We start from the raw sequence: 19,785 nt of genomic DNA on the forward strand, positions 1-19,785 counted from the left end.
TCCAACACCACCTTCAATCTCGCTCCAGTTTCCAACTTTCTATTCTTCTACTCATTCAACAAACCTTTCTGAGGTAAGAGCTAGGTGGGGCAAAGAAAGAAGTTAAAGTAATGAATCAGACATTGTCCTACTAAAGATAATATAGGTTTAAAAAAAAAGAAAACCTGGCACCATTTCCTAGCACATAAAATGCCTCTAGTATTTATGATTATCATCATCACCATCATTAACGGTCATCTGACTGTAAGTTTCCAATCTACTACAGAAGACGTATGTGCAGAGGCATAGTTGAAGGCTAGAGAGATGGTGTGGAAGATTTCAAATGCCACTCAAAACAGCTTCAAGATGTAAAAATGAGATGTCTTTCTTATTTTTATTTTCCTTTTTTTTTGCGGTATGCGGGCCTCTCACCGTTGTGGCCTCTCCCGTTGCGGAGCACAGGCTCCGGATGCGCAGGCTCAGCAGCCATGGCTCACGGGCCCAGCCGCTCCGCGGCATGTGGGATCTTCCTGGACCGGGGCACAAACCCGTGTCCCCTGCATCGGCAGGCGGACCCCCAACCACTGCGCCACCAGGGAAGCCCCAGTCTTTCTCATTTTTAAACATGGGAGTAAAATGATCAGAACGATAATAGAAGGAAATTAAAGTGGAAACCATTTGTATGAATGAATAAAGAGGAAACAATTACAACAGGGTAGATCCTGCTTCCCTCTCTGACCCTTTCCTCAAACATCAGACGGAGAGAACAGAAAAGGAACACTCCTCCAGAATCTGGCTTCTGTCATCCAGATGAAACAGAGGACTAAGTTGGGGTGCTGGCCTTATGAGAAGAAACATTTTAACTGAGTGGTGAGTGGGGCCTCCTCTGGTAGGAGAGTGCTGGGCTCTCAGCCTCCCTCTGCCCCCAATCCCTCCTCCCACAGCAGGAGGCACACGAGCGCTTCATTTGGCACAGGAGTGGGGAGGCAGCTGTGGTCAGCCCATGTGCCGACTGCCTTAGGAAGAGCAGGGATGCCAGGATGAAGGAGTGGAACCCAAATGGAGGTGTCATCGTGAGTAACCACTGAGGGATCTGTGACAAAGGAGGTCTGTGAGAGCCCAGAGGAATGAAGCCTGGGAGATCAATATCTCCCTTAAGAAAAAAAACAACAGTGGAGACAGGTTCTAAGTCAGTATTTAGGCCCATCTGAAAATCAAAGCCACACCAGACACCTATCACCCAGTAAGAGTCTGGGCCAGAAAAACACCCACAGCCCAGGCAGCATCTAAGGCTCAGCAGGGACCGGATACCCAGCGGGAACGCACTTCACAGCAGAGGCCCTCCCGCAGCAGGAGCCCCCTGAAGCTGAATCCCAGCAGGAACCTCGAGCACAGCAAAAATCTGCTTTAAGCCCAGAGGCCTGTGTCCCCCGGAAGGGCTGGGCCGCCTCTCTCAGGACTGAGGAGCAGAGGGTCATCCGGGTCTCTCAGTGCCACGGCTGCTCGTGTGCTTTGGGAGGGCGGGGAGGAGGGGCGGGATGGTGCTTCTGGTGCTAAACAGCGGTCTCCCTGGGCCTCCCGAACGCAGTCTCAAGGGACGCCTTCACCACGGCGCCGCCACAGCCAAAGCCGCCTCTCCGGGACCCTCGGAAAGAGTTGATTTGTGCGCATGCGCGAGCCTCCTCCGTTTCCCGCCTTTTCCCAGGCTGGAGTCACGCTCTCTCTCCCTCCAGCGAGGCGATGCGCAGCTCGGGACCAGTGCGCAGTCATTGATCACTCTTAGGTCCACCATCCACTCACTTCCATTCTCGCCAGAAAGGAGAGGGCAGAGAAAAGAACCCTGAGAAAGAGAATAGGAGAACTAGAGCACAGAAGGCGGAGGAAAGGGTGGGGCTGCCTCCTCCAATGGCTCACAGACAGAGCTTTGCCTCAGGCACTGTCGCCCCGCCCGATTTCCAATTGCCTGAGGACCTGGCGGGCCCCTCGCCCCTAGCCTTGTCTCCTGCTCCAGCCGGTGGGTGGGATGCGTTCTAGATGATTCTTATGTGGCAAGTGCAGTGGGGAAACGACACTTACAGTCAACACGTGAAAAGACCCAGGCTTCCCCGCTGGAGAGACCCCCGCGGGACTCCCCACTAGTTCGGCCAGAAAGACAAGGCTGCATTTGTTGTTGGTCCGTGGTCTCTTCAATGCGCGTAAGGGGGCAGGGCCAGGCCTCAGTCCTTAGCCATGGGGGGCGGGGCCCCGCAATGGAGTGAAGCCCGGATTGCTCTTGGGGCGCAACCCAGAGAGGAGCAAGTCCGGGACTGGGTGGTGTTGAGGGCCCGATAGCAAGGATTGGTCCTAGGGGCCGGGACTGGCGGCTGGATTCGGCCCTAGCCTCTGGAATTAGCCCCGGGATCGGGGACCACATAGGACTGATGGAGCAAGCTAGGGGGACGGGACCGCGAAAAGGGCCCAAGAGGGGTCCAAGAGCCGTAGGCGCCGACGGTGGCTAAAAGACAAAGCCAGAGGTGAGCGGGCGGGGGTGGGCAGCAGCCCTGAAGGTACTTTAGACATCCTATGGGAAACTGGGGACCGAGTGGACTAACGTCCTGCCACAGGAAGTGGGGGAGCCCGTAGACTGGCTCATTTCCGCCCTATGGGGCGGGCGTGCGGGGATAATCCACTGAGAGAAGCGGGTGATGTGAGAGGGAAATACCACACCCAGCAGAGAGACTATCAGACATCCCAGTACCATCTTGGGAGGGGAGTCCAGAATGTGAGTGTCCCGGTCCAGGATTCCTCTTCCGGCTCCGGACTTGCTGTGTGACCGTGGGCAACTCCTGCCCTCGGTGTTTCTAAGGTGGGAAATGGTTCAAGCACGATTTTCAGGTATGAGCCACATTTTTTTTTTTTGGCCACACTGGGGCATGTGGGAATCTTAGTTCCCCGACCAGGGATCGAACCTGTTCCCCCTGCAGTGGAAGCGCAGAGTCTCACCCACTGGGATGCGTTAAGAAGTCCCAAGTCTCTGACACTCTTGCGACGGTAATGAGGAAGAGGTTTAGAAGCTGCTGTCCAAAAAGGAAGTTTAAGGGTGAGTCAGGGAAAGGAAGGAGGAAGGGGTGCCCCATAGTGGGGAATGCCTGGAGGAGGGGTGCAGTACAGCTCCAAACAGCCCTGTCCCACCATCATTCATTCAATCCGCTCATCCATTCGTTGTCAGTCCACCTGCCTCAGCCTGGCTGCCCTAGGACCTAACTTCTTGACTCCTACTCCTAGGACTAAGGGGCCCTGGGTTGGCTTTGGACAGCCTAACCTTCACTTGGGAGAAGGAAGTGCTGTCACCTGGGTTCCCTAGGGGGTCACATTATTTACAGATCTCATCAGGCTGGAGAAACACTGACAGACCAAGAGAGATGCTACAAGCCTCAGGCAGAGGCACACATGAAGTCCTTTCTGGATTAGGAGTATGTGTCAATCCAAGTGAGGACCTTTGGGAATTTCCTGTGCAGAAAAGAAACAGACATAGCCGCCGGGCCCAGAGACCCCCAGACTCATCATCCTCCCTGCCATAGACATCATCATTAGCCAAGGATAGAACTGGAGTTGGCTCCAGACACACACAGGAAGGCTCACACAGGCTCAGAGCTCAGACTGGGGCCCAAGGCCATTCCCTGTCACATGGCAAGACACAGCCTCACCAACAGGACAGTGTGCCCAGAGGCAGTACACACCATGGTCAAGAATGGGCCTTGGAGGGCTTCCCTGGTGGCGCAGTGGTTGAGAGTCCGCCTGCCGATGCAGGGGACACGGGTTCGTGCCCCGGTCCGGGAAGATCCCACATGCCGCGGAGTGGCTGGGCCCATGAGCCATGGCCGCTGAGCCTGCGCGTCCAGAGCCTGTGCTCTGCAACGGGAGAGGCCACAACAGTGAGAGGCCCGCGTACCGCAAAAAAAAAAAAAAAAAAATTGAACTCATAGAAACAGAGATTCAAAAGATGGTTGCCAGGGGCTAGGGTTGGGGGAAATAGGGAAAAGTTGGTAAAAGAGTACAAACTTTCAGTTATAAGATGAATACGGTCTGAGAATCTAATGTATAACATGTTGACTATAGTTGATAATACTGCATTGTATAACTGCAATTTGCTAAGAGAATAGAACTTGTGTTCTCATCAGAAGAAAGAAAAGGGTACATATGTGAGGTGATGAATGTGTTAGCTTACTCAGTGGTAGGAATCCTTTTACGATGTATACATATATCACACCATCATGTGGTACACTTTAACTATATTGCAGTTTTGTCAATTATACCTCAGTAAAGCTGGAAAAAAAGTGACCTTGCAACCTTGAGTCTGGCTGGCTCAGAACATGTCTCACTCACGTACCACGTGCCCTTTGTATCCATGTCCATTTTCATTTAATAAATTTTTTGCACCAAAAGCAAAACACAACAAACAAAAAAACCCTAGCCAGATACTACCACAGTATCTGACTCATACGAATGAGCCACACTTCTAATTCATAAGGCCTTCATTTTATTTTTTTTAATGGAAACAATTCTTCATTAAGTAACTTTTAATATCAGGAAAATAAAACTTTCATAATTCTCTTTACAGCAAATATATCATATCAGTGTCAGTGCTCTGGCCATCTTAAGTTAAAGGTGCTTTATCATAAAATATATGGTTTTAAACTTTACTCAAATTGAATTTATAATCCCTATGACTTCCCTACAAGGCCTTCATTTTAAAGGGGAGGAAATGGAAGCCCAAAAAGGGAGAAGGTTTGGCCAGGATCTCCAAGTCAATGGCTGAACCCAGGCTAGAACTCAGGTCCTCAGGAGGCAGCGGCGAAGGGGAGTGTTTAGGTTTCTCCTGCTTGCTGGGCATGATTCTGTCACTTTGCCAATGATCCTCCTCCCCAAGCCCCCTGCGCACTTCACAGCGAGCACTGCCCATTACCTGCCCCTCCCCTCTGCCTCCCTGGACACGTCTGGCCCTCCTCAGACCTTTCACGCCTCCACAACCCTCATGGACCACAGGACAAGGCAGAAAGGCAACTCTGTAACTTTATTTCACTATGTGAAGGGGTAGGGGTATTTGGTCCAGCTAGATCGTCAGTCCCTGAGGGCAAACAGAAGGCCTAAGAGGATGCTCCAAGCAGGTCTCCCACTAGAGGGCTCTGCACCAGCAAACTGGGCCTTGTCTAAGATGTTGATGGCCTCAGTCACTCTGATGCTGCCAATATGGTGAAAGTTGGATAAAATATTGGTGTATTCACGAGCACAGCCCATGAGGAGGAAGGTGGTATTGAGATACCCTGTAAGGAAGAGAGCAAGGAGTCAGAGACACTTTCAAGACTCAAACATCCTACCCCTCCTTCCAGACACCCCTCACAAACCAGGACCCCTGCTCTCCCACCAAACACTCAGGTACCAGGCACCTTCTCCCCTCCTCCTTGGAATTACGTGCCACAACCCCCATCCCCCAGGACGCAGACACAGGACCATGGGACCTCAGTCCCACCCACCTCCCTCAGAGACGGGAAGGCAGCAGGCCTAGAGCAGGCATCTGAGAAAGAAAGTTTCTCTTCTCTCACCCGCCTGAAATTTTAAGGTGGAACTGTAGCACTCAGTAGCATTGTTGGGGCAAGCCTCGGTGGTGACAAAATTTGGGAGGCAGTCCTTGGAGTGCTCGCCCACACAGGTTGGGCAGCTATGGGAAGAAGATGCTAAAGTCTTAGGAGCCTCGGCCTTGAGTTTCACAAAATGATCCATGTTGGTGAGGTTATTGCAGAGGTATGTCCGGCAGACACGGCTATAGGAGGCAATGGACAATCCGGGCGGCGAAACGAGGTAGGAGACTTGCGGGGGGTAAGATGAAGCTGGGCTGCAGCCTTTAAAACCCACAACTCCCCTTTTGGTCCCTGCGGGGCAGAAGATTGGAGAGCTCTGATCAGTGTCGCTGGCCACACCCAGTTCAAGCTCCCAGCCCATGCCCTGCTCTTCCTGCTGCCCCATCACCAACTTTGCCCCTCCCCCACTGTCCACTCACCACTCAGATTTCCCACGTCTCATCTGCCTCTCCTCACTCTTCTCCCCACAGGAGCCCGTCTGCGCCTCTCTCCCTTGTATCCCAAACTTGTCTTCTCTCCCAGAGTCCCCCTCTCCTCCTGGGATCTGTCCACCTCCATTGTGTCCTCTTATCCAGCCCACACCACAACCAGCTGGGTCCTGCCCCTCTCCTGCCGATGTCTGGATGCTGTTCCCAAACATATAATGGGGTAGATATCTGGAACTCAAGTCCAGAGTCCCTGGGTGCTAGGAATGGCAAACAAAATGTAGCAAAGTCACCCCCGTTCACCTGTCTCGATGAACACCAGCGTCTCCTCACAGCCCTCACTCAGTTTACACACCATGCTCCTCATCAGAAGCCATTGCCAGTTATGGAGATCAACAGCTCTGAAGAGGGAAGATGTTGCTTCATAACACAAAAGCGCTCCAGCCCCTAAAGAGAGAATGTTCTTCCAGTCACCTGCCCCTTGCATTGCCTTCTCAGCCCCGAACCGCCAATCAAGAGCTCAGCCTCCACAGACCCTGTCTCCCAAGGGACCCAGATATGCAGCTTTCCTTCCCCCAGTGACATGAATCCAGCCCTCCCATCCCAGCCAAGAGGGTCCCTAAGGGTCCAGCCCCACAGGACATACAAGGCAGAGTGGAAATGGCCCCTAGGAGACAGAGCAGCTGCACAGGGCTCAAATGCTGAGGTCCCATGGTCCTGTGTCTGGGTCCTGGATGCTGGGCCTCAGTCTGGAACCAATTTCAATCTAGGTCTCAAGCTCAGTTCTTGTCAGCCTCTGGGTCACTGTTTCTGGAGCAGAAAGTTGATTATCATTTTCATTAACATAGGCTCCCTGAGCCCTTCAGGGACACAGGTCTTCCCATCTCCATAGTCTCTCTTCCAACCTAACCCGAACCCACATTAGCTTCTCAAATCCTGACTCTTCACTCTCCTGCTTAGGTTCTGCCACTGGACATGGTGCTGAGCAGAGGACGCTGGCTTATTCAAAGGATCCCTATCATACAGGCTATTCTCCACCCAGAGACAATGAGATCAGAACAACAAATGTGTGTGTAGGAGTTAACCAACATATTACTAAATAACCCTTGACTCAAAAAAGAAATTAAAAAGTATTTAGAACTGAATAATAGCAAACATACTACATGTCACACACACACACACACATGCATGTAAAATCTGATGAAAACTGAATAAGGCCTGTAAGTTAGTTAAGAGTAATATACCAATGTCAATTTCCTGCTCATATACTACAGTTATACAGGATGTCCCTATGGGGAACTGGAAGAAGGGTTTAAGGGACTCTATATAAAATTTTTGCAACTTCTTGTAAGCCAATAATCATTTCAACATCAAAAGTTTTTTTAAATACACATCAAAATTTGGGACTCTGATTTCTAAATCAATATTCAGAAGTAAATTTATAATTTAAATACATTTATCAGGAAACAAGAAGAATTACAAAATGTTTATGAATTAACTCAAGAAGTTATATAAGAGACAACAAAGCATCCCCCCAAAAGGGATAGAAATAAAGATGACAGAAATCAATGAAATAGAAAACAACAAAAAAGTATTACAAAAGACTAATATTCATTCTTTGACAATATTACTAAGATAATTCTCTGGCAACTCTAATCAAGAAAAAAAGATGCAAATAAAATACAGAATGAAAAATAAAAATTAACAGACATCACATATTCTAAGAATAATAAAAGTGTCATTAACAACTCTACATTTATAAATTTGAAAACCCAGATGAAGTGGGTAAGTTTCTAAAATAATATGAAGTGCCAAAATTGGCATAAGAGCGTATACAAAGTCTTAAAACGAGAATGGTCAAGGATCTCAGGCAAATTGACAAGAAAAAGAGAGCAACCCCAGCAGGGGAATGGACCAAGCATATGAAGAAGCAATCTCAAAAACAAACCAGGCGGCTTCCCTGGTGGCGCAGTGGTTGAGAGTCCGCCTGCCGATGCAGGGGACACGGGTTCGTGCCCCGGTCCGGGAAGATCCCACATGCCGCGGAGCAGCTGGGCCCGTGAGCCATGGCTGCTGAGCCTGCGCGTCCGGAGCCTGTGCTCCGCAACGGGAGAGGCCACAGCAGTGAGAGGCCTACGTACCGCATAACAAAACAAAACAAACAAACAAAAACAGAAAGGCTAACAAGCGTATGAAGAAACACCCCAGCTCAGCAATAATCAGAGAAATACAATGTATTCAAATGTGCATCTATCAGACTGGCGAGGGATCAGAAAGCTGGAAAACTATGAGCATTGGTAGGACTGTGGGGCTACAGAGACCCTTGTGCACTGCTGCTCATGGGGTAGTTGGGGCCAGGGATAGGGTCCTCTTCTGGACCCTGAGGAAGGGAGGAGTTCTGAACAGTGTCTCAGACCCAAAGCATCATTCATTGTGAGGAGGAGTCTGGCAATACTTAGTCAAATTAGGCTTACAAAGAGCCATCTCTGGTATATCCTAGGTACACATAACAGAGATTTCCACCTTCAACTACAAAGGAACACATGAGAATGTAGCATTATTATGGTGACAGTGAGCTGACGGCAATGTGGGCGTCCCTCCCTGAGACCTAGGAACATGTGACACGCAGGGGATGCACACCATGGAATATCACGCAGCAGTTAGAAGCAACTGGTTCGATGCACGCATCACATGCACTGGCTCATATAAACAGTGCTGATTATTTTAAACAGTAAATAATGTCATTCGCGTCAATTGAAGCACCATGCACATAAAACACCGCACATCTTGCAAGAACACACACACACTAAAAGATATGCGTGAGCCGCCTGAAATGAGTGCCTATGCAACAGTTAGAGAATAAAAGTGGGGAACTGGGGATTACTGGAAATAACTAAAACACTGTAGGTTGTACAAAGTTGATAGACTTTGGACTCAAAGACAGACCAACGTTGGAATCTTTACCTCTCTGTTGTCTGGCTGTGTAATCTTGTGCATCTTATTGAACTCATTTATAAAATATATTAGTAATATATCCCACAGAGTCATTGTTGAAAATTAATAAGATTATTAGTATAAAGTGCCAGGCAAGAGCTAAGCTCTCCAAAAATGTTGGTCCCCCTATCTCTCTCTCCACTACCTAAAGGTTTAATGTCAATTGCTTCAGCTGGCATTAAAGCATTCCACACACCTTCACCCTTCCTCCCCCAGACTGGCCCCAAACCACCTTTCCAACTTCGTCTAGTACTGCCCCCCTGCACAGCAGTCCAGCTAGAGGTCACTTCTGCCACACTTCTCTGTCCAGAATACCTGACACAGGATCCGTAACCCAGAAATCTGCGGCAAGCTAAGAGGCCAAGACCAGCAGAAAAGATGGGACACAGGAAGGGGAAATGAAGGCTGACAAAGGATCAAACAAAGGAGTTGGACCAAGCAGAGAAGATGGCACACACCTGCCTGGGAACGCAAAACAACGGGACCCAGCAATCTGAGAACAAGCACGGACACAACCAGAAAAGAGTGGAATGAAATCCTCAAGGAAAAAGGGATGGAGTGGTGGTCAGAGGCGATGCTATCCCTACAAAAGAGAAACCACACAGACAAGGAGGAGCAAACTGTTGGAATGGAACCTTGCAGGGAGCAGAGAAAGCACAATCGGGAGCGGCAGAAAAATGAGGAGTGGGGCACAAGGACCGGGTTCTCAGGGGAGAGAGGAGACAATCTTAGAGGCTCAAAGAGAGAAAAGGAGACAGGGCAGAATGCATAGAGAAAAGGGGACACCACAGGGAATGGGGAGGGAAACCGTGAGATGGGTCTAGTAGAGATGCACAGAGAAGGCTACAATTAGAGAGTGGAGCACCGAGAATGGGGTGCAATCCGGGAGGAGGATGAACACAGAGGGTAGAAAGGGCTAAAAAGACAGAAAAACCACAGAAGCGTCTCGGGAAGCGAAGAGGAGGATGGGAGGGGCAGGGGTCCAGGCTAGGAGGGAATGAGGCACGTGGAGAAAGAGGTTCCGAAAATCAGCAGGATGAACAGGCAGAGAGAGAGGCTCTCAGAGACGGAAAATGTCAGAGTTAGGAAAATCAGCACCAGCGCGGACGATAAGAGACACAAGGAATGGGTCTCAGCGTGAGAAGGTGGGACCCAGGAAGGAAACAGGGATATCACAGCACAGGGAACATAAAAGGAGAAAGGTAGATCGGGAGTTGGGCAGCGGGAGAGAAGTGCGAAAACACTGGCGTCCACACAGCAAAGAGTAGCCGCCCGCGCAGAGTCGAAGACAAACGCTCAAGAGGTGCCGTCCCTGCGAGACTGCGCGTGCGCGGGAGGGCGGGCCGGGCAGCCATTCCTGGGGGGCAGGGCCAGCCTAGTCCTGGAAGCGTTACTCGACGCCCCATTGGCCACCTCCCCAAAAAGGGAAAGAACAGTCTGGGAAGGCAAATCACACGAGGAGGGAGAAGTGTCACGAGACTCAACTCGACGCTCTATTGGCTGGCCTGATAGTCTGGCGCGAGGAGAAGCGGGCCGGAGGTAAAGGGGCGGGCCGTCAGTGAAGGATCTCGAAGCGCACTGGTCGCTCGCCTCGGCGGCAGAAGGCGCCGCTTGCAGCTCATTGGTCCTTGTAAGAAGGGGCGGGAAAAGTGGCGCGAGCGAGGCCATTCCTCACGCCACTGCCCCACCACCTTCTTTCGCCTCATCCTGAGTCTGACTCCGCTCGAGGCTGTGGTAACAGCAGGCTGACGACGCGAACGCGACCCCGCCCCTCCCGTCTCTTCCCCTCCCTGTCTTGCGCTGGCCTCCCTGCCCCAGACATCCCCTCGCCTCCCCACTAACGGTCCTCGCGGCCCCTTCGCCCATCCCCCACCGCGGCTCCTGAGCGCGCTCCCCGAGCCCCGACCCCTCCCTGGGACCCTGGAGCAGGGCGAGGCCGCGGGGACAGCTGCAGAAGGGGGTGCACGCGAGGAACAGATGAATGGGGAGGTGTGGCGGGCGCGGTTCGAGGCTGCTTGTTGGGAATGGGCGAAGGCGCGTAAAGGCCGGGCGCAGCGACGGCGCGGGTTTGCCTTAGTTTGGAAGGCGTGTGGGTGCAAGAGAGGAATTTGGGCCTTGGGGAGGGGGCTTTGGGCCTCGATCAGGGCCTGGCACATGGAAGGGGCTCAGTAAACCTTTGCTGAAGGAATGAAAATAATTCTTGAAAGTGAGGCAAGGGATCCATGAGAATGATGTAGTTACTGAGGTGCAAGGGAGTGGTCTGATTAAAAGGGTTGCGGGGGAGAAATTGAATTGCAGGGCGTACGTGAGGCTAAGAATTGAAAGGGGAGCATAAACGTTATGTGTGGGAATTGGATAAACGCAGGAGGGAAGGTTGATAATGGTTGAGGAGAATGCCGGGGAAACTGTGGGAATGGGGTGTTGGTGGGAGGCGGGTGTAAGAACTGCTGCAGAGGGCGTGAGGGTGCGCGAGTATGCCCCAAACTGGGATTTCTGCCTGGAAGGGAACATGTGAGCGGAGAATAATGTTTGGCTCGAAAGATACACAAGAAAGGAAAGAGAGAGGTTCTTGGGAAAGATGGTGCCTGAGGAAAGTGAAGAAGGAGAAAGCCAGGGGAGACTCAGGGTGACAGCTGAGTCCAGGAGTGGAAAAATCCTTCAGGCGTGGCCTCCCAGAGGCAAGAGGGCTGGTCGGGAGAGGGCCCACGTGTCCACCCTGACCCTCCACTTCTGCCCCTAGACACATGGAACCCAATGAAATGCCTGCTGTCCAGCACTGCCCCTCAGACTCGGCCACAGGGGCTGAGACTAGAGCCCCCCAGGGCGTGGAGCGCGTCCCCAGGAGAGCTGTCAGTCGCTCTCCGACCTGCGCCCGCTGCCGCAGTCACGGTGTCACTGCCCACCTCAAGGGCCACAAGCGCCTCTGCCTCTTTCAGGCTTGCAAGTGTCACAAATGTGTCCTCGTCTTGTGAGTATGAGACCGAGGGAAGGGAGAGGATGGGCCTCACCTAAAAGGCGGCTGACCTGCCTTCTGACTCGCCACCCCCCTCTTTAGGGAGCGCCGAAGAGTCATGGCTGCCCAGGTGGCCCAGCGTAGGCAGGAGGAGGCGCAGCTGAAGCGGCACCTGGCTCGGGGACAGATGAGGAAAGGGGCGGCTCCTCCCAAAGCGCCCAGCAGTGTCAAGAAGGGAGTCACTCAACCGAGGGTCCACCGTGAGTGTCTCTGGCCAGGGCCAGGGCAGGAATGTGGGCAGGGAAAGCCTAAGTAGGAAAAAGAGTCCCGGCCCTGCCACTGAACTGGTGCGGGACCTGGGGCAAGGTGTTTCTATTCTCTGGGCCTCACCCTCCCCAACTACAAAATGTGATTAAGTGTTGGGAGGGTGCGGTGAGGTCTGTGGGTAGAAATGGGACCGAGGGAGATAATTCAGTTTGGGGCTGGAGTGGGATGGCCCTCAGGAGAAAGAGCTCACCAAAGCTCTCCCTGGTCTCTCACAGCTGGAAAGGAGAACATAGCACCCCAGCCTCAGACTCCCCATAGGGCAGTCCCACTGGCACTGACACCCCCTGAGAAGGTAAGGAAAAACTGGGCCCTGAGGGGACCCCTGTCTTAGCCCCTGCCCAGATCCCTTCCTGTATGCCTTCAGCACCGGGGTTCTAGGTCCAGCCCTGAACTGCTGTGTCATCTTGGGCAAATCACTTCTATTCCATGGACAAAAGGAAGTGGTGGGATTTTATGGCCCTTCAAGCTCTAAAGTTTTGGGGTCCTACCTACATCCTGGAACATACCCATTCCTTCTCCAGCCTCGTACCTGACTCCAACCTATGCCCCCTGCAGGAGAACTCCCAGGGGCCTCTGCTGCTCAGCTGTCTCCCAGAAGCCTTGCCTTTGCCCCGGACTCCAGTGCCTCCAGGCCCTTTGGCCACTGGACACTGGCTGCCTCCAGGCCTTTCCGTACCAACCCCAGTGGTGTGCCGCTTGCTATGCCAAGAACCTGCTGTCCCTCTGCATCCTTTCCCTGGTAAGATGAATTCAACATTAATTCAAGAGATATGTGAATGACTAGGTATCACTGTATCAGAAAGACAAGAGGAAAAAGATACAGGGTAGGAAGAGGGAAGACAAGCCATGACCTCTGCATACGCTCTGCATTCTCTTACCCTCATTAGGCTTTGACCGTGGCACTGCCCTCTGGCTGCCCACTCGTGGGCCCCTCCCAGCCTGCTCAGGATCTCGCCCAATACTGATGGCTCCTCTTTCTGGAGAATCCCAAGGGCCCTCTACCCTGCCCCACACGTGAGTAGGGAGAAAAAGATACGTGTTTATGATGTGCCTAACCCTGTGCTGGATACCATAGTAGATGATAAAGAAGAAGAAAAGGTCTCAGACTAATGGGTGAGGCAGAGCTCTCCTAGCTCTGCCATTGCCTAGCTGTGAACCTTTGTACAAGTATCTTTACCTCTCTGAGCCTTTTTTTCTGTCAGTAAATCAGAGACACTACTACTACTTGGTAATAATGAGAATTAGCAATAATATATGGAATACACCTAGCACAAGCCCTGGCCTTAAACAAGTAGTGGCTATTAAATCCACTTAAACAGATAAGATAGGGTTGAACTGCCTGCTGAAGTCGGGGCGGGGGGGGACGACATGCTGCTAAGAGCCTCAGAGGCCTAGGAGAGAGGCCAAAGGCCATTAGAGAAAGCTTCCTAAAGGTGAGCCAAGCTGCTCCTCAAGTTCCATGGCGATTGGGGAACTAGGAGGGAAGGAAACCAGACTCTGGTAGGGCAGGAACAGTCACCTCAATCCCTCTAGATGTTTTGTCAGTTTTTTTATTTTTAGCTGACACCAATTATTTCCCATAATCCTCACAGTAGCCCTGGTAGGAAGAAGCTGACAGATACTTTCATTTTACAGAAAACAAAGCAGGCCATAACAGAGGACGGGACTTGCCCAAGGCCACAAAGCCTAATGACCCAGCAGGCACTCAGATTCCCAGATCAGAACATAGCAAAATCCTGCCCCTGTTTCCACGTGTACCTGTCTGTCCATGTTTAATCCCTCTGGCATCTTTTCTCCTTATTTCCAGATGCTCGACTCTGAAACTTCAGCCCTGTGGCACCTCAGACCCACTTCTGCTGCAGCCGCAGGTCCTGGGGAAGAAGTGGGATCCAGGACCCTGGGAGGAAGTTGAGCTTGGGGAAGGGAAGAGTAGGGGATAATGAAGTAACCAGGGGCAGAGGGAGCACCTGGAAGGTGGGCAGAAGTGGGGATTCCCAGTCTGCTTCTCTCTCTTTCCTTTGCAGGCCCCCAGAGCCTCTCGCCTGGACTGGACCTCTGACCCCTCAGAGTGGCAGCTGCAGTGGGAGGCAGCCGAGGCTCTTATGGGACTGAAAGATTCGTTTCAGGCTCCCCGCCTGACCCCTTCTGGTCCTTCCAACCATGCCTGGATTTCCCTGCGCCACCCCTGTGGCCCACCAGGTAACCTGTTCCTTAAAAGTAGGGGATGGGATAGGCATGACTGAGAAATGGAGGTACTGGAGTAAGCAGGGACTAACCAAGTAGATCAGGAAGTCACAAGTTCAATATCCCAGGCCCCAAGCTTTTCAACCTAGCCCCTGGGATTACAGCTGAGAGTTATTCAGTGAATCTGTTTTATCCTTTTTGTACTCAAAAGCAAATGTCCAGTGCCCTGATGTCAAGGAAAGTGAGGCCCTGAGAGAGGCAGGGACTTGCCTGAGTGCATATAGCAAGACAGTGGCAAAGCCTGTTCTCCTGACTCCAGCCCAAGGCTTTTTCTCTGGACCCAAACTGCCTGCTGAAGTCTGGAGAGGGGCTGAAGAGGTAACAAGGGTCTGGCCTGGAAGGAGATTTGATAACTGCCTTCAAGGAGCTTCCATTCTATTTGGGAAACCTGGATGCCTTCAGAAAGCTCAGTGACAAACCTGGAGAGAACTAGAGGAATCTTGAGGCATGAGAAACACCTATGGGGACAGAGAGGGAAGGCTGAGATTTCTCTTGTCCAAAATGGTGGATTGGACATGCTGTGTGGGACTGGAGGGACTGCTGGAACAGAAGCAGATGCGCATGGAGGGGCTTCTGATCATGGAGGTCTGGCATGCCAGGCTTGGGCATCTAGACAAGCACCTGTACATGAAGGGGAGCAAGGGAATGTTTCTGAGTAAGGGACATATTCTGAATCCCTGAGCTTTAGAAAGACAAGTATGGTGGCTGTGATGGAGGGATTGGATGAGGCAAGACTAGAAGTGGGAAAATCAGTGAGGAGGAAGTGTTTGCTATAATCCAGGTGAAGAAAAATGGGCCTGGATTAGATGGGGTAAAAAGAGAGGGTTTGCTGGGAGGGGAAATAGATGTGACCTGGTCCTGCCCCCTTCCTTCCTGTCTGTAGCTCCTGCTGAAGAAAGAGGATTCCAGCCTGTTGTCCCCTCTCTCTGACCCAGTCCAGCCCCCTCCGTGGCTCTGCATATTGGGCATCTGGGATCCATCTCCCTCCTGAGCTAGAAGCCCAGAGGTGGAGGCCTTACTGGGGTAGGGGGGCAACAGCCTGCAGGCATTGCATATTTGGTATTTTACTTACAGATTTATGCATGGAATTTAATGTAGCACAAGCTTCAGTCTTTTTTTAAAGCTTTCAGGTGCTTTGTTAGCTTTTGGCTCCTTTTGTAGCATGGCCATTTCCTTGGCTGAAGGTGGATACTCTTTTACCTTCCTCGGATCCTGGGACCTCTTAAAATCCCCAACAAAGAGAAAGTTGTGCAGTTTAAGTTAACCAGTATCTAAATAGATTTTTGCATGAGTTCATGTTCCAGGGTATTTATTTGACGTGTGATTCTGTATATACCTGTGCACTCATGTCTGTCTCCATGCATGTGAAAACAGGAGAGAATTTTCATTTTGTGTCTAGGTTTGTGTGAGTAAGCAAAAAATAAACCTGTATTGTTTTAAGCCACTGAGATGTGGGGATTGTTTGCTACTGCAGCCTAACCTAGTCTATCCTGACTGATAGAAAGGACTTGTTCAATTCACTTCCCAAAGTGAAAATCAGATATTCAGTAACTACCACAAATAACTACAAACTTGGATTTCTTTTTATGGCCAGATAAGAAAGAGTGGTAGGCAGACACAGTAGGTGATTCACTGACTCAATAATCAAGTGACTGCTCTGTGCCAAGCACGGACAGTTTCCAGCTGCCCAGAGGGGCACAAGTGGAAATACCTACAGGGCCAAGCAGATCATATAAATGAGTAAAGAAGGCCAGAGGAGCCCTAGAAAACTGAGAATGCATGCCCTACCTAAGAAGGCAGCTTCCTTTTGGCCCTGGTGGATTGTTGCCAGGCGGGAACGTGGGCTCTGGATTGCCATATCTTCTGATTTTTCAAGAGAAGCTGGAAAACTAGATTTCTTTTTAAAACATCTTAATTTTCAAATGTTGGCTCAGTTTTCTTCTTTAAATCCTATGTAGGTCAAACAAGACGTATCTTCAGGCCAGCTTTAGTCAATGGAACGTCAACCTAATGCTAATCTAACGTAACATTTTTCAAACGGGGAGACTGAGACCAATCAGTACAGGAAGAATCAAGTTAGTCTTTATCCAGGGTTTTTCCTGAACTAGGGAGCTTCATGTACCTGAGTTCTGAAGGACCTATAAAAGGTTAGTGACAGTTATTACCATTTATTGAGCACACTCTGTGCAGTTCACACACATCCTCACAGCAACTCTGTGAGCTACGCACGATTACTCCAACTTTACCAACAAAGGAACACCTTAGATAAAGTGACTTGCTCAAGTACTTTAGTGAAAATTTGCAGGCAAATATTGGAGAAAGGTTCCTTCCTTGCCAGGCCCCAGATCAATAGGTAATTTTTATAATACATAGAGTGAAAAATTCAGGACTCCAGGAGACAGACACAAGTCCCAAGGGTTTTTCAAAAAGTCTTTATTTTTCTACTCAAGATAGCAGTAAGTAATAATGTCTTACTCACATTTGTTTCTTAGTCCTCTGCTGTCAAGTCCTTCTCCTTGAACTGTTCCAAGCACGTGAAGACCTGGTGAGCTATTCCAAAGATACGAAGACTCAGAGACCCCCATCCCCATTTCTACTCTTAGAAGGGCCAAACAGAAAGTTCAAGGGACGTGCCTGATCACTGATTCTTTTTCCTAATGTTACCTACACCTCTCTTTATTCAAGATAATTGATGGTGATGGCATCCAATTACAACTTGCTCTTTTCTAGTTTGGGGCCTTGAGAAGGTGAGCTGCTTCTAATTCTAACATTACAGAGCAACAAATCTCCAACACTTCCCAGGACTCAGTGCAAGATAACCAAAGCCCGAAGTCTGCTTCACAGCTTCCTTCCCTGACCTTGTTTTAACTTAGATGTGTGATTGACCCTTAATAGACCTGCCTAAACCTTGCTGTGCCATGCTCTCCCAGTGACAGAAAACCAAGCCCACATAGTCAAGCGGGGAGGGAAGTGTTGCAACATGCAACGTGGCTAAGACCCTGCTACTCAGGGCTGACCAAAGGTCCCCAGTACACCAAGCTCACACAGCTGGGAAGAGTCAAAGAGAAAGTATAATTTGAGGTTAAAGGATGACATGAGAAAAGGGAGGGGAAAAAAAGTGATGGAGACTGGAGGAAGGAGCTAGGGGCAGGCCACTCTTTACAGACCATTTCTCTGCAGCCCATCTCCCCTTCTTGTCAGACCTGGCAGGGCTTTTTACACTACTGGCCAGGCCTACTTTGTCTATCAGATTGTCAGGGCTTCCACACTGGTGCCTGAGGGAGAAGGGTGGAGGCTCTGCAGAGGCCAGCTGTGGGGAAAGGGCACATTTACAAATTGCTCACGCTCCTCTGGCTGCAGCACCCTTCACCTGCGGTTGTGGGGAGCCAGCAGGCCCTTGGCCTCTGACCAGGCTTTGGAGATGATAGACTGTGAGCACTGTTTCATGTGTCACTCCCTTTCCCATTACCCACTGCCAGGTGAGGAAAGGTGTTGCCCAGGTCCAGTAGGGTACTGAGTAAATCATCCCTCTTCTAAGCTTCCTTCACGTGCCATCCTGATGCTCTGCAGAAATAACCAGTGAGGTTCCAAATGTGAAGCACCATCCTGCTCCTCTCTCCAAACAAGTCTCCCCCACAGACACCCGTGTTTCACATCAGGAGCTCGTTTTACCTTCTGCCCTTTGGGAATCCATGCTTCCTTTCATGTCAGCCCTGTGTGAACCTGTTCCACTCCAGACCACACTCCTTGAGCAATGTAGAATCAACATCATACCACCCATGCCCATCCAGTTTCTCTACTCAGACCCTCATTGCCTGGGCCATGTAGACCTCATTCTGTATCCCCGTCCCATTGTGCAGGTGGCTCTGCAGCCGCCAATGTAGACACATAGACAGTCCTATAACCCATGCCCTGCATAGACCCCCATCCTTTTTATCTGACTTAATGTCTCTGATAAGCCCCTTAGGTAGACTTCCTTACATTCCTTAAGGGCCCTTGGCCCGCAGTTTGCAGGCCTGATCACCCTGAGCTGTGCCTATCTCTGTCCAACTATGTCTTCCCTTCCAAGAATAAGTACTTTCAGAGGGCAGGGCCTGCGTGCAACTCCTCTCTGGGTTCTCAGAATAGATGACTAAGTAAACCACGCTGTCTTGATTCCTTAGGAATTGTTTTTTCTAGAGTTAATGAATTCTAACGTGGCCTCTCCCCTCATCACAACATAAACAACTTCCTACCCTCGAACCACTTTTTAAGAGGTGGGGTTTTTTTCTTTTGAGTAGTTTATAAGTTCACAGCAAAATTGAGCAGAAAGTAAGAGTTCTCATAGTCCCCCGGCCCTCCCACAGCCTCCCCCACTACCAGCATCCCACACCAGAGTGGTTCATTTGTTACACTCGCTGAATCTACACTGACACAGTATGGTTTACATTAGTATTCACATTAAATACTTTCTCCTTGGGCTTCCCTGGTGGCGCAGTGGTTGAGAGTCCACCTGCCGATGCAGGGGACACGGGTTCGTGCCCCGGTCCGGGAAGATCCCACATGCCGCAGAGCGGCTGGGCCCGTGAGCCATGGCCGCTGAGCCTGCGCGTCCGGAGCCTGTGCTCCACAACGGGAGAGGCCACAACAGTGAGAGGCCCGCGCACAGCAAAAAAAAAAAAAAAAAATGTTTTCTCCTTGCAGAAAGTTAGCAACTTTATCAAACCACAGGTGTGTTCTTTGTGTTCTTGGATGTTGGACCTTAGAAGGATTAAACTAGATAATGCATGTAATACTACATAATGTTTACCTGTGCCTTGCACAGAGTAGGCACACAAAAAGTATTTGTCAATAGAATTAACGTGTGTGCACTAACTGCGAAGAGACTCAGGCGCTAGGAGGCAGAGCTGAGCTTCTCGGAAGGTCCCGCCTCTGTCCCTTTGCCCCTGACCTTATCTGCTCCCCGCCTACACTGCCTCATTCCCACTCCGCTCTCCTGGGCTGTGGTGAAGCAATTTCCGCCCTAAGAAGGGTGCGGCTTCCGTCCCCTTCCGCTCTCGCGAGTACTGCTGGTTGAGGAAGGGTAGGTGGTGACCACATTTCTTCGCTGCCCTTCCCCTGCTCTCCCGGTCACAGTTCCGCCCTTACTAGCCCCACTTCCGGCCAGAAAAGCCACTTCCACCCGGAAAAGTGGTCGTCCAGCTGGTGGCGCCAGGAGTAGCCAGGTCTCTCTATTTCCTGCCCACCCATAACTTCCGCCAGGAGA

General features: G+C 50.8%; 2 protein-coding genes across 3 annotated transcripts; one reads left to right on the top strand and one right to left on the bottom strand.

Moving 5' to 3' along the window:
* Positions 1–5,018: 5,018 nt before the first annotated feature.
* LYPD4 (LY6/PLAUR domain containing 4) lies at positions 5,019–9,591 on the bottom strand. 2 transcript variants are annotated; one of them, XM_024768759.1, is made up of 5 exons: positions 9,475–9,591; positions 6,669–6,832; positions 6,326–6,469; positions 5,562–5,888; positions 5,019–5,282 (listed from the first exon to the last, which is right to left on the bottom strand). In XM_024768759.1, the coding sequence occupies exons 2-5, from the start codon at positions 6,733–6,735 to the stop codon at positions 5,080–5,082; spliced, it is 741 nt and encodes a 246-aa protein (XP_024624527.1). In that variant the 5' UTR covers positions 6,736–6,832; positions 9,475–9,591; the 3' UTR covers positions 5,019–5,079. The 2 variants fall into 2 exon arrangements, with proteins under 2 accessions (XP_024624527.1, XP_024624528.1); XM_024768760.1 differs by lacking the exons at positions 6,326–6,469; positions 9,475–9,591 and having other exon boundaries at positions 5,080–5,282; positions 5,562–5,896; positions 6,638–6,735.
* Positions 9,592–11,760: 2,169 nt separating this feature from the next.
* On the top strand, positions 11,761–15,470 carry DMRTC2 (DMRT like family C2). Its single transcript, XM_024768818.1, has 8 exons — positions 11,761–11,984; positions 12,072–12,229; positions 12,512–12,588; positions 12,855–13,035; positions 13,184–13,310; positions 14,104–14,164; positions 14,321–14,495; positions 15,424–15,470. The coding sequence occupies exons 1-8, from the start codon at positions 11,761–11,763 to the stop codon at positions 15,468–15,470; spliced, it is 1,050 nt and encodes a 349-aa protein (XP_024624586.1).
* The last annotated feature ends 4,315 nt before the right edge of the window (positions 15,471–19,785 follow it).

This window comes from Neophocaena asiaeorientalis, unplaced genomic scaffold (genome assembly GCF_003031525.2).
Source record: "Neophocaena asiaeorientalis asiaeorientalis breed wild unplaced genomic scaffold, Neophocaena_asiaeorientalis_V1.1 scaffold629, whole genome shotgun sequence".
Taxonomy (NCBI): domain Eukaryota; kingdom Metazoa; phylum Chordata; class Mammalia; order Artiodactyla; family Phocoenidae; genus Neophocaena; species Neophocaena asiaeorientalis.

Bases quoted from the DNA above. Each gene is read 5' to 3' on its own strand.
- LYPD4 (XM_024768759.1), bottom strand. From the start codon at position 6,735: ATGGGACCTCAGCATTTGAGCCCTGTGCAGCTGCTCTGTCTCCTAGGG. The intron at 6,470-6,668 runs GTATGTCCTGTG...TTCTCTCTTTAG, and splicing joins GGCCATTTCCACTCTGCCTT to GGGCTGGAGCGCTTTTGTGT. The intron at 5,889-6,325 runs GTGAACGGGGGT...TCTGCCCCGCAG, and splicing joins GCTGGTGTTCATCGAGACAG to GGACCAAAAGGGGAGTTGTG.
- DMRTC2 (XM_024768818.1), top strand. From the start codon at position 11,761: ATGGAACCCAATGAAATGCCTGCTGTCCAGCACTGCCCCTCAGACTCG. The intron at 13,036-13,183 runs GTAAGATGAATT...TACCCTCATTAG, and splicing joins CCCTCTGCATCCTTTCCCTG to GCTTTGACCGTGGCACTGCC. The intron at 14,496-15,423 runs GTAACCTGTTCC...TCCTGTCTGTAG, and splicing joins CCACCCCTGTGGCCCACCAG to CTCCTGCTGAAGAAAGAGGA.